At 41.3% G+C, this 14,669-nt stretch overlaps 1 protein-coding gene across 1 annotated transcript in view; it reads right to left on the reverse strand.

Annotated features, from left to right (window-relative positions):
• Positions 1 to 14,669, reverse strand: part of ryr1a (ryanodine receptor 1a (skeletal)) — a 143,468-nt gene that overhangs the window by 29,175 nt on the left and 99,624 nt on the right. The window contains 7 exon segments of the mRNA XM_036594491.1: positions 281 to 369; positions 655 to 735; positions 6,785 to 6,802; positions 8,278 to 8,351; positions 9,336 to 9,412; positions 9,503 to 9,582; positions 10,963 to 11,062. Of these exon segments, the coding sequence (XP_036450384.1) occupies positions 281 to 369; positions 655 to 735; positions 6,785 to 6,802; positions 8,278 to 8,351; positions 9,336 to 9,412; positions 9,503 to 9,582; positions 10,963 to 11,062 (519 nt within the window).

A 14,669-nucleotide genomic window follows, 5' to 3' on the forward strand; every position in this document is an offset into this window, starting at 1 on the left:
CCTGACTGAGTGAAGCTCATTGTTGATCTGCTTCCCCCACAATCAGCTTCTGTCTGTGTTATTCTTAACTAACTTGCTGCAGCACTGCTCTGCCTCAGGGTGGCGCTGTAGCAGACTGGTTCACCCAGTTAATCCTTCATAGTCTAGAAACTGTAACTCTGCCCGGACTCCTCTGAAAAACTCGCCCAGTTTCCCAAGAGTTTGGTGTAAAGATTAATCACGATAACGATTAACCAACAATATATCGTTTAGCCCTCTAAAGCACACCTTCCCTGCTCACCTGCAGACGCAGCAGGTAGTCCACAGTGCAGATGATGATGTTGATGGTGGTTGTGCTTCCAGTCTGAGTTCTGAGGTAGTTCTGGAAATCTACAGAGAGCAAAAACAAAACAGAACTCACTCTTACCTGCAGGTTCCACTAGAGAACATTACGAGCTGCTGCAGTAGAACTTAAACACTGGGCTTCATCTCCTGGTAAACAGAGCTAAACTATGGTTAGCAGTAACAGCTACCGGCTCACATCTCAAAACACCTTAAAAAAGCAGATGGAGCCATAATGGCGGACACAGCGCTCCTCCTGGGGAGGATAAGCTGGTGTAAAGATTAAGAAGGTTCTCTTTGGGTCCACTGTGGGTGTGCAGGGCAGTAACTGACCGTTATTGTGTCCTTCACAGAGTAGCTGCAGGAAACGGAATAGGTCACAGGTGAACTCATCGTCTGCCATCACTTTCTCACCTGAGCCAGAACAGAGACAGGTGAGCTTAACAGAACCCCACAGTTCAGCAAACACACAGCAGAGCCTGTACAGCAGAGCAGGACACAGAACCAGAACCACAGAGAGAACCACAGAGAGCCACAGAAGTACAGAGAGAACCCACAGAGAGAACCACAGAGAACCACCAGAGAGAATCACAGAGAAAACCACAGAGAGAACCCACAGTGAGAAACACAAAAACAGAGACTGAAAGAGATACACAGACATACTGAAGAAAGAGAAAGAGAAATAAAATGGAAAGAAAAAAAGAAAGCAAAAAAGGAAGAAGAGGAGTGGACAGCAGTACAGTCATGTAAGCAGCTCCTTTGTCAAAGCAACAGTCCATCCAGAGCCGCTGACTGAACCTCTGATTGAAACGCTAACTGAAGCACTGACTGAGCCGCTGACTGAGCCGCAGACTGAACCTATGACTGAACCTATGACTGAACCGCTGACTGAACCACTGACTGAGCCGCTGACTGAACCTATGACTGAACCTATGACTGAACCGCTGACTGAACCACTGACTGAGCCGCTGACTGAACCTATGACTGAACCTATGACTGAACCGCTGACTGAACCACTGACTGAGCCGCTGACTGAACCTATGACTGAACCGCTGACTGAACCGCTGACTGAGCCGCAGACTGAACCTATGACTGAACCTATGACTGAACCGCTGACTGAACCGCTGACTGAGCCGCTGACTGAACCTATGACTGAACCTATAACTGAAACCTATGACTGAGCCGCTGACTGAGCCGCTGACTGAACCTATGACTGAAACACTGACTGAGCCGCTGACTGAGCCGCTGACTGAACTGCTGACTGAAACCACTGTCTGAGCTCACAGTGGTTCTGAATGCAGTCTCCTCTTTAACACTGCAGACACACAGGATCACACTGTGAGGACTCACTCACAGAGCACCACACACACACACTTCCATACATATACACTTAAACACATACACACACATATTTACATACACATACACATTCACACAGACAAACATATATACCTTCACTAAACACACAGTACACATACATACACTGTAACTGTCCTGGAACGTAAACAGATAAAAGATCACAGAGACACTGTATCTGACAGAGAGAGAGACAGAGAGAGAGAGAGAGAGAGAGAGAGAGAGAGAGAGAGAAGAGAGAGAGTTAAACAGCAAAGCTCCAGTTAAACACACTCTCTACAGAAGCCCAAGGAGAAAATCAGCTGTGTTCTGTTTCTCACAGCAGGACGTCAAATTTCTGACTTAGTATCTCAAAACAACTAATAATTGTAACCCTAATAATTTTCTGTACATCCAAAAAATGACTTATTATCTCTCCCAAAACTCAAAATATTGAGAAAAGAAGTCATTGTTTCAAAATATTAAAATATTACTTTGACAGAAAAATTATGTCTAGAAAATAAGTCAGTATTTTGACACTGTAAGTCAATATTTAGAGTAAATAAGTAATTATTTTGACATAGTTAATATTTTAAGGAGATAAATAATTATTTCTACACAGCCAACGTTTCAGACAATAAGCTATTTCAATATCGTAGGCCAAAACTTTGAGAAAATAAATTATTTCAAAATACTAAATCATAAATTTGACATACTGCCTTTAGAAACAGAGCCAGAGAAGAAATGGTGATTTTATCTCCTCTGTGTGGAAAAGGACTTCACACACTTCAGCATGCAGAACTACTGAACTCCTGAACTCAGGTGTGTGTCAGTCCAGCAGGATCAACTGCACAGTCCTGATAACAGGTGGGTCTAAAAACAGGAGGGTTAGATAACTAGAGGGTCTGATAATAGGTGGGTCTGATAACAGGTGGGTTTTATAAGAGGTGGGTCTGATAATGGGTGGGTTTGGAAACATGGGTTTGATATCAGGTGGGTCTGATGACAGGTCGGTCTGATGATGGGTGGGTCTGATAACAGGTGGGTCTGATAACAGCGCCAGATAACAGGTGTGTTTGATGACGGGTGGGTCTGATAACAGGTGGGTTTGATGATGGGTGGGTCTGATAACAGGTGGGTTTGATAACAGGCGGTTTTGATAACAGGTGGGTTTGTTATCAGGTGAGTCTGATAACAGGTGGGTCTGATAACAGCGCCAGATAACAGGTGTGTTTGATGACGGGTGGGTCTGATAACAGGTGGGTTTGATGATGGGTGGGTCTGATAACAGGTGGGTTTGATAACAGGCGGTTTTGATAACAGGTGGGTTTGTTATCAGGTGAGTCTGATAACAGGTGGGTCTGATCACGGGCGGGTCTGATAACAGGTGGGTTTGGTAACAGGTGGGTCTGATAACAGGTCTTTTTGTTAACAGGTGGGTCTGATAACAGGTCTTTTTGGTAACAGGTGGGTCTGATCATGGGCGGGTCTGATAACGGGCGTGGATTACGGGGTGGGTTGACCTGGATTAGAGGTGAAATGAAAATGATCCAGGAGGGTCTGAGGATCTGTAATAAATTAGTACTTAATCTTAGCAACATGTAGATCACAGAAATACACAAACGGATTGTTTTGTAGTTCAAAACATGAAAAATGTCAAATATTGACAGAGGGTGGTGATCAATCAAAGGACTTCAGCCACACTTTTCATTATGAACGAGTGTAAAAACTTCTCCGCTGACGGCGTGTAGACCTCACTCAGGTAATGCACCCAAACTGAGCACACAGGTTCCTTCAGGTTCTTCGCCGTTTTAAGGACGACTCCAGAGAAGCAGCGAAAGCTGAGACTGTTGTACAAAACTTACTATGACAAATAAATAAAGTAATACATGTATTTGCAAAGAGGCAACAGATGTAAAAGCTAATGGCCTTCAGTGTGATGGGATGGTGGGGCCGTGTACTGGGTTGAGATTATAATGCACACGTCAGAGTTGTGGAGTTACAGCAGACCGACGAGGCACTCAAGGTCAATAACCGCTATTCAACCACATTCTGTATGCGTGTAAACACACACTGAGTGTCCAGATTATTGTAATCTACACTCACTGGCCATTTTATCAGAAACCCACCTACAGCATAAAATAAGGTGAAAAAATCAAAGCCATTCATTTGTATAATTTCCATTTAAAACAGCCCTTAAAGGTGAATTCGACCAAATTTTCAAATATTCTGTATAATTCAGTGGCTGAGATATAAACAGATTATAAACAGATTCAGATTAGTTTGGTGTAAAATGGTTCATCTGCAGAGAAACTTACATTTCTTTACAGTGGTGGTAATGGGAACCAGGGGTCGCCATGACTACAACACAAATATAGATATTTTATTTACTATCCAGAACCACCAGTGAACCTACACGAGTCTTCTGAGTTTATATGGAATGTTGATGATGGAAAATAGTGGAAAATCTGAAATAATAAGTTTTCTTTGGGGACTATTTTGCCTCACAGCGCCCTGCATGTATCCCTCCACCATGAATGGAGTTTAAGTTCTCTAAACTATCATAAAACAGTGTCTCAGTCATCAGGCAGTGAATTCATAACCATTTCATGTAGGAACTTTCTGTGAGGGAGCTTTTAGAGGTGGACGTCTGGTTCCTATCACCACCACTGTGAACAGTTCTGACTCGGTCAGTTTATCTAGAACAGAGCATTTCACACCAAACCACTCTGAACCGCTCTGATTACATCTCAACTGATGAATTATGCACAAACTTTGGTGGAGTTTCCCTTTTAAGTACAAGGTTCTTTCTAAAGTTTCTAAAGGTCTAAAGTTCCTTTTTTCTTCACCTTTATTCCAGCTTCCATTCTTTTCAGGAGGCTCACTTTCAGTTCCTCAAAGAATCTGCAGACACACCTCCAAAGTTCAGTCTTAGAAGCTGGTTGATGATTTTCTGAAGTAATCAAACTCATTCAGTGGTGTTGAGGTCTGGACTCTGGGGTGGTCAGTCCATTGGTCAGCTTCTTTGTTTGATGTGTCCGTCTCCTTTTCTCAGTGAGGTTCTTCTTGACAGCTACACATCCTTTCAGACCCACAGCGCTGAGTCGTCTTCTCACAGTGGAAGGATGGACAGAAACACCTGTGGATGTTTTCAGATCTGATCAGCTTGATTTTCTCCTCTCTCTCAGAGATGAAAGCTTTAAGTGCTGTTTATCTGATGGGGGCAGTTTTGGGGTCGACCAGGTCTTCCAGGTGGTTGTTAGGAGCCTCATTTTCTCTGGAGCTGTTTATCACTTTTTGAACTCAAGTTCCTGTTCCTTTCACTTTGATGTTCTCCTTCCCTATTCTAGTGGATTTTTGTTATTATTTGTAACCTGCTCAGAAGCATCTCCTGAAGAATGAAGAACTTCTACTTAATGGCAGTTTTGACTGGAAATTGTAGAAAGTATGCAGAGGTACAATTTCAGACTATTGCCCATCTGATTGCACACACTTCATCAGCCCCCCTCTGCCCTGTTCAGCAATGGAAATAGACCACCACAGGACCACTGCTGACCAGATATGACTTGTGTGGTGGACCATTCTCAGCACAGCGAAGACACTAGGGTGTTTTCCATCCACAAATTTTGAAAGTGTGCAAAAAAACTGAATAGAGTTCGAAAATATGAAAATAATGAAAATTTGGAAAAATATATATATATTGTAAAAGGAGTTTTCATGCTAGGATGAGGTGGAAAAGTTAGAATATCACTGAAGCCGAAACACACAAAAGAGTGATGGAAATAATTTTTTGAATAAACAATGATGTTTTAAGCTGTAAGTCACATGATTCCGCTCCACCTGACCAGACCAAAAACATGATTGTCCAGCGCAGTCTGTTGGACTGTTGAGGAGACTTTAATTACCCAAAAAAGCAACATAAATGCAATACTGGATGGAAAACAACAACAAATGTACCAAGATTTGCAACAGGTTTGGCACAGAGATTTCAGCCCTCATTAGGTGGTTACTATTCGTCCTGCCTGGCATCTCTGAGCTGCAAACAACACAGCCATAAAAAGACGGCAAACGGCTGTAAAGATGACTTTATTTAAAACTAACGCAACGCTTTATTATGTGAGAATTGGTATTTTTGCTCTTGGGCCCCCCCTACAGTTGCTAGATGTATTTCACTTTCACACCGTGAAAACAACACTGTCAGGGTGAACACTCTGCTGTCGGAGTTTCGCCGTTGTCCCATTAGCCGTGAGTGTGTCCTGCATCCTTACATCTCTATTAGCGCTCGCCAGCGAGTCAAAGCCAGTCATTTACTCTTGTCTGGTCTCTCACTCGGTCTCTGTCTCTCTTTTTCTCTTACTCTCTTCCTCCAACAGCCTCTTCTTTGCAGCCTCTGCTATGATGTCCATCCTAGGAATACCAAGCTGCTTCTTCTTATAGCTGCTGAGCTGTTGGTGTGTGACGTAGTGCCGTAAAGCGTTATGTAGTTCTGATGAGAGGTTCTTGTGCTGCTCCTCCAAAGTTACATAGTGCTACAGCAGGTGTCCCAGCCCAGAGCGGCAACAGCAGATACACCGTTCTCACTGTTATAAGTCAGTGTAGCATCAACATGATTTGAAGCTGTTGTTGTTAGCCAAAACTGTTAAATAATGTTGATCTAAATCTCTCCAGCTTGCTTATTTTGATGCAGCCCCTGATCACAGAAGTTTCTTCACAGAACTATAGCGGACGGAAACACAACTTAATTCACATTTTTCCTCTCAAAATTTAATAAATGTGCAAAATATTTGCGAAACATTTGAACGGAAACCCAACCAAACTTGTGGACTGACATGGTGACTGATAAAGAGATGGGCTACTGTCTGTAACTGTAAACCTAACACCTATAAAGTAGGTGTTTCTGATAAAATGGCCACTGAATGTAGATATAAGGTATCTGGACACAATGAACTGAACACTCAGTGCATGCTGTGACTTTAAACTGTGATCTTCATCCGTAAAACTTGTGGAAGTTGTTTTCCTTGAGTGACGTGTTAAGATCCAAAACAAAGAGGAGAAGAATGAGGGACAGAGAGAGGACAGAGAGAGAGGAGAGAGAAAAGGATATAAAAGGGACAGAGGCATTATTTACCCCGCTCTAGCTTCATGTCTGAGGCCCAAGTAAGGAGGGAGAGAGAGGGGGAGAGAGAGAGGGAGGGAGTATGGTGATGGAGAGAGGGAAGGTGAAGGTGAGTGCAGTAGATGACTGGGAGTAAAATACTGAATTATCACAAGAGCCTGACCGATACGCTCACCATCACTGATACTGATACACGTTTTAAAGGGCCCATACCACGGAAAACCGCACTTCTTTTTTTTAAATAAACGTGTTTGATATAGAACAGAAACATTGTTTCAAGTTCCAAAACATATCTCAGACCATACTGTTGATGTAACCAAACTTCAAACACTGCCCATTCTGAATTCAAAGTTTTTGTGATGTTACAAAGTATTTATCTGTATACGACTATACAGCCACACAGCAGTTTAGCCCCGCCCATACAGCATACAGCAGTTTAGCCCCACCCATTCAGCACACAGCAGTTTAGCCCCACCCACTCAGCCTACAGCAGTTTAGCTCCAGCCATCCAGCCTATCACAGTTTAGCCCTGCCCATTCAGCATACAGTAGTTTAGCCCCACCCACTCAGTCTACAGCAGTTTAGCCCCACCCATTCAGCCTACAGCAGTTAAGCCCCGCCTATTCAGCCTACAGCAGTTTAGCTCCTCCCATTCAGCCTACAGCAGTTTACATATAAACGGTCTACCTCAAGGAAAGTAAATCAAATAAAAGTGAGATGTAGGATATGGGCCCTTTAAGAAGCTAATCTGATAACAACAGCTGATAATTTTATACAGTCAAAAATTAAACAATACTTTATAAGTTGAGTAATGTATCTGTTCAGTCTGGACAGCAATTATAATAAATTTAATGTTAGTGTTACAATATTTTTTTATATGCATATCTGCAATGTTATCGCCTGTACTGATAAATCGAAATCTGATTTTATCAGCTGACTGATATATCGGTCGGCCCTTGACTGCACAGTCAATATCAGAAGTTCATTCAACTCACGTACAGGATGGCTTTATTATAATGATCGTAAATGATGAGCTCATTAGGTGGACCGGACTGCATGCTGGATATCTGATCATGTGGAGGATGGACAACTTGTCCAGAACCAGAACCAGATCCGTCTGCCAGCAAGTTTAAATCAGACGAATGTACACAGAGTCCTGAGCATCGTTTCAAACATTTACAGCAGTTTTTTTTCTTATTAACTCAAAAGGAAGATTCTTCAAAAGCGTTTTAACCTGTAGGAGTCGCTCTTTAGATTAATCACTGCTCACTGAAACAAGCAGAAAGTGCAGAAGAGGATGTACATAGAATATAAATAGATTTTATTATGTAACTAATGATATACAGTATATATATAATTAATCATTTATTTAAATACAAATAATTAAGTAGAATAGCAGACGACAGAAGTAACTAGACTTCAAAGGGTCCATTTGTTGTACCTGTGCAGAGATCAGAGTCTGCTCTGTGTGGTGTAACTGTAATAAGATGAAATGTCTGACTTACTTGTGCCCTCCTCAGACACCATTCCCAAACCTTCAGCTTTATTCTGCCTCTCAAACGCATTCAGGTCCAAAACACTGCAAAACAACACACTTTACCTGCTGATCTAACAGCAAACATCAGCCAAACCTTGCTTCACTGTTTAATCACAGCAGTTTATTACATACATAACAAACACTCCCCGGCCACTTTATCAGAAACACCACTCCTGTAGCCCAGTTAGTGGAGGCACAAGGTGGGTGTTTCTAATAAAGTGGCCAGTGAGTGGAAGCACAAGGTGGGTGTTTCTAATAAAGTGGTCAGTTAGTGGAAGCACAAGGTGGGTGTTTCTAATAAAGTGGTCAGTTAGTGGAAGCACAAGGTGGGTGTTTCTAATAAAGTGGTCAGTTAGTGGAAGCACAAGGTGGGTGTTTCTAATAAAGTGGCCAGTGAGTGGAAGCACAAGGTGGGTGTTTCTAATAAAGTGGCCAGTGAGTGGAAGCACAAGGTGGGTGTTTCTAATAAAGTGGTCAGTTAGTGGAAGCACAAGGTGGGTGTTTCTAATAAAGTGGCCAGTGAGTGGAAGCACAAGGTGGGTGTTTCTAATAAAGTGGTCAGTTAGTGGAAGCACAAGGTGGATGTTTCTAATAAAGTGGCCAGTGAGTGGAAGCACAAGGTGGGTGTTTCTAATAAAGTGGTCAGTTAGTGGAAGCACAAGGTGGATGTTTCTAATAAAGTGGCCAGTGAGTGGAAGCACAAGGTGGGTGTTTCTAATAAAGTGGTCAGTTAGTGGAAGCACAAGGTGGGTGTTTCTAATGAAGCGGCCAGTGAGTGGAAGCACAAGGTGGGTGTTTCTAATAAAGTGGTCAGTAAGTGGAAGCACAAGGTGGGTGTTTCTAATAAAGTGGCCAGTGAGTGGAAGCACAAGGTGGGTGTTTCTAATAAAGTGGCCAGTGAGTGGAAGCACAAGGTGGGTGTTTCTAATAAAGTGGTCAGTAAGTGGAAGCACAAGGTGGGTGTTTCTAATAAAGTGGCTGCTCATAAAAGGTATAAAGTGGATGGTAAATTGGACAGCATCGTACCTGCAGGTCTGCATCAGTGTCTGTACACTCAGGAAGAAACCAACGTCCTTTTTGTCCTTCAGGTAGTCCAGCATTTTCTACAGGAGTGCAGATGAAATAATATAAATCATACCTGCATGCGGTTTATGCCAATTTCATTTCACTTGGACAGGAAGTGCTGTACCGACCTGCTGGACTTCACTGTTCCCTCCGTTCAGGATGGAGATGCCCAGCTTAAGGGTGGAAGACACCATGCAGCCTGTCTCACCTGGAAAACGAGAAACAAAAGCTTTGTGGCTTTTCTTTGTTATTAGTTCACTTGAACTGATTCAGTGTAAATTCAGAAAATCACATGAACATTATAAAGCTTTTTAAATGAAACAGTAGAAGCCATATCGCCCCCTACACTTCCTGTAGTGTATTACAGTCTGTCAGAGTGACTGTGTGGATCATATGAACATTATAAAGCCTTTTAAATGAAACAGTAGAAGCCATATCGCCCCCTACACTTCCTGTAGTGTATTACAGTCTGTCAGAGTGACTGTGTGGATCATATGAACATTATAGAGCACTTTTTAAACGAAACAGTAGAAGCCATATCGCCCCCTACACTTCCTGTAGTGTATTACAGTCTGTCAGAATGACTGTGTGGATCATATCAACATTATAGAGCTTTTTAAATGAAACAGTAGAAGCCATATCGCCCCCTACACTTCCTGTAGTGTATTACAGTCTGTCAGAGTGACTGTGTGGATCATATGAACATTATAGAGCACTTTTTAAACGAAACAGTAGAAGCCATATCGCCCCCTACACTTCCTGTAGTGTATTACAGTCTGTCAGAATGACTGTGTGGATCATATGAACATTATAAAGCCTTTTAAATGAAACAGTAGAAGCCATATCGCCCCCTACACTTCCTGTAGTGTATTACAGTCTGTCAGAGTGACTGTGTGGATCATATGAACATTATAAAGCCTTTTAAATGAAACAGTAGAAGCCATATCGCCCCCTACACTTCCTGTAGTGTATTACAGTCTGTCAGAATGACTGTGTGGATCATATCAACATTATAGAGCTTTTTAAATGAAACAGTAGAAGCCATATCGCCCCCTACACTTCCTGTAGTGTATTACAGTCTGTCAGAGTGACTGTGTGGATCATATGAACATTATAAAGCCTTTTAAATGAAACAGTAGAAGCCATATCGCCCACTACACTTCCTGTAGTGTATTACAGTCTGTCAGAGTGACTGTGTGGATCATATCAACATTATAGAGCTTTTTAAATGAAACAGTAGAAGCCATATCGCCCCCTACACTTCCTGTAGTGTATTACAGTCTGTCAGAGTGACTGTGTGGATCATATGAACATTATAAAGCCTTTTAAATGAAACAGTAGAAGCCATATCGCCCCCTACACTTCCTGTAGTGTATTACAGTCTGTCAGAATGACTGTGTGGATCATATGAACATTATAGAGCTTTTTAAATGAAACAGTAGAAGCCATATCGCCCCCTACACTTCCTGTAGTGTATTACAGTCTGTCAGAGTGACTGTGTGGATCATATCAACATTATAGAGCTTTTCTTTCCCGTAATCAATTTCTACAGCAACCTCATCATGCTTGGTTTGTGTTGTGGTCACACCTTTGCAGGCGCTGATCATTTGCAGGACCATTTCTGCTGCTCCGCGGTTGTGGAGGCGAGACTGCTGATACAGGAGCCTCTGTTTCTCCATCTCTTTCTCCTACACAGAAAACACACTGTCAGACATTTCATACTAAACACACACATCTCTGCTTCAGCTCTCTGCACCTGGATTCATCAGTCTACAGTAACATAGTCTGCTTTATACTGTTTAGCCTTTCACTGGGTTTCTGGATAATTCGGCTGTTAGATTTATTCTGTGCTTTCTATCCCTTCCCTGAAACTACACTTCACAAGTCTACAGTGAAAAACAGTGCACTGAATATATTTGATTCAAATATACCGTCAATGTCCGAACAAAACCTTGTATCTCCACAACAGCAACTATTTTCATAATATAATCTAAAATGAATTTGGACTGTTTCATTTCATGTTATGAGTTACATTATCACAATACAATAGAACTAGTGAAAAAATCTCATGGAATTAAGCAACCCTTCAAAAACACACTAGAAGGTGGTGAAAATGAGAGGAAGCATTATGATGAAATATGAACATCACTACTAGCACCTGCGTTTAATTTAACATATTACACTGTCATTAACCTTAAACACCAGCTTTCAACGATTTCTTGATCTTTTAAAAAGGTCTTTTTCTGTATTTTTTGTGAGGTGAGGTGTGCCAAACACCTTTGTTTATGCCTGTGTACGAAAAAAAATGTAACAAAGAGATTTAATCCTCTACCACATTTAAACTGTTAGTATAAATAGTAGCCTTAAATATGTTTTTCTGAGATATTTGTGGCATTGTTTCATCTCATTGGGTCAGCTTTGGGGAACTTTAGGTGGCTGCAAACAAAACAAAACAAAAACATAGCTAATTTAATGACCTATTTTGGTAGCACTTTACTGTACGGTACTGTTCATAAGGCAAAATGAAGCCTACGTAAGCTCGCCATGACCACTGACATAACCTATGCAAATGTTAATAAATGCTTTTTGGAACAGGTGTCATCTGTCATAAAGGCTACTTTAGCTAACCTTGATCAAAATTGGCAAATGTAACTGTTATAGCAAATGACGCCTATTGGAATAAGCATTTATACACAGTGTAGGGTTATGTCATGTAGGTGTCATGTAGCCTTATGAACAGTACCCTACTCTCTTAAAAAATCTGATTCTAATTCAACTGTTCTTAAGTAAAGAAAATGGTTCTATATAAAACCATGAACACTCAAAGATGTGCATGAATGTGCTACAGATGGTTCTATACAGAACCTTTTTGAGAACCATTTTCAAAAAGGTTCTATATAAAACCAACTGCAGCACATTCTCCATCAATCTGTACCTTCTCCCACATCCTTTTACCCGCTGTTTGCTTGTATACTGTCTATTGAATGTTTAAATATAGTATATCTTATTCTATATTTATTTTATTTTATTGGATTTTATTTTATGTTGACACCTGCACCAAGAAAAATCCTTACACACCAGGTACTCAGTGGACAAAGATTCTGATTTGCATTTTAATATACTACATCAAGACATTTTTGTCTTTCAGTCTGCGTGTGGCGTTGACATATTTTCATCATAATCAAATCACATAAATTCAAAGCACTGTTTTTACTTTTTTCAGTGTAAACTGATCTTGCTCCACTCCATCTGGATTAGTGAGGTGTTGTGTCTTTATTTGGGTGTTTACGTCACTCTCTCACCCCACTCAGACTGATTAGTTGTGGAGTTTGTTATACTACATCTACACGTTTGTCTGTAACAAACGCTGGACTACAGTAAGCAGCCAATGAAACAGCAGCACCTGGACAGGACGTCTGGACAAGGCTGCACTTATTTCACTGTCTCTATAATACACACATAAATACATACATACATACCCACTGCATGTACTGTATGCACTATGAAACAGGCTGGCCAGATGTTGCATTATTATACTGCGAGTGCTTTATTTTACATAGCACATGTGGCTAAAATCACAAAAATATCATTAATTGTAATAAATAAAAATATTATTTATTTGGTCACATATAGAAAGGCATGATCTCAAGAGGACATAAAAATACACAAATCAGCCGCTTCATTAAGTCCACTTCACTGCCCACTTTATCAGCTCCACTGACCGTATAGTTTCACTCTGTAGTTCTACAGTTACAGACTGTAGTCCATCTGTTTCTCTGCATACTTTGTTACCCTGTTCTTCAGTGGTCAGGACCCCCATAGAGCAGGTACTGTTTGGGTGGTGGGTCATTCTCAGCCCTACAGTAACACTGACGTGGTGGTGTGTTAGTGTGTGTTGCGCTGGTGCGAGTGGATCAGACACAGCAGTGCTGCTGGAGTTTTTAAACCCCTCAGTGTCACTGCTGGACTGGGAACCAGAAACATCCAGCCAACAGCGTCCTGTGGGCAGCGTCCTGTGACCACTGATGAAAGACTAGAGGATGACCAACACAAACTGTGCAGCAGCAGATGAGCTATCGTCTCTGACTTTACATCTACAAGGTGGACTGACAAGGTAGGAGTGTCTAACAGAGTGGACAGTGAGTGGACAGTATTTAAAAACTCCAGGAGAGCTGCTTTTTAATAAACAAGATTTTTTACATAAACTGTACAATCATAGTCACCCCCCACCTCCCCAAACCAAAGCCCCCCCACCCCCATGTGCCTGGCCTACTACCCCTCTCCCCGATGGGTGCTGTGTGAATATGTGGTGCATGAAGTGCGCAGTTTGTTTTCTGTCTTACCAGGTAGCTCTGTGGTCTGTTCAGCTCAGTGTGTGTGCAGGTACTTTACCTATAGGTGTGTGTGTGTGAGTGTGTGAGTGTGTGTGTGTGGCTTTGACTGTAGTCTGTGTGTCAGTAGATTAGTACAGCCAGGAAACACTAGAGGGCAGCATTCAGGCTCAGTCTGAAAGAGTCAACATGAAACATAAAGTCAACATGAAACAGATCCTTCCATCAAAGAACTATTATTATTATTATTATTATTATTATGTACATACACTGTTCATTAAAAATTATATAAGAGCGGGATCTTTCATCCCTCGGGATCTGATTGGATTGTGCATTTTAAAACAGATATGAATTCAGCAGACAGCTAACAGGCTCCTACAATAATAAAGTCCAGATTTAGGTTAAAATATAAACTAAAAGGTGACTGAAAAACTGCAAAATAAAGAATAAAAAATAAAGAAATAAAATAAAGAAATAAAGAATGTCACAAGCAGCTCTTACCAGCTTCAAAGGCCTTTTCTTTACTAAAGAATCCTAGTTGCGCTTAAAAGGTTCTTCAAGGATTGTTTAGTAAAGAAAACTCAGAGAACCCTCTGCATGACTGAAGGGTTCTTGGCATTGTGAAATGGTTCTTCACACTGAAGTAGAATGTGTTGTATATGGTTCTGTATAGCACCAAAAAGGGTTCTTCTATTGTTACAAGCTTGTCATTCAAACAAAGAAAGAACCCTTTTTGGCTGTATATAGAATCATTTTCAAAAAGCTTCGATACAGAACCCTCTACAGCATCAATCTGAAGAACCCTGCTAAGTATCCTTCAATCATGCAAAGGGACTTTTGAGTGTTCATATTTCTACATAGAACCATTTTCTTTACTAAAGTGTATGGTATTAATCACTGCTGTTAGCTTGGCACTAACAAAACACTGTAAACCCTGTAGAGGTGCTAGTGGAAATCAGTGTTA

The sequence above is a fragment of the Colossoma macropomum genome, unplaced genomic scaffold, assembly GCF_904425465.1.
Source record: "Colossoma macropomum unplaced genomic scaffold, Colossoma_macropomum, whole genome shotgun sequence".
Taxonomy (NCBI): Eukaryota; Metazoa; Chordata; class Actinopteri; order Characiformes; family Serrasalmidae; genus Colossoma; species Colossoma macropomum.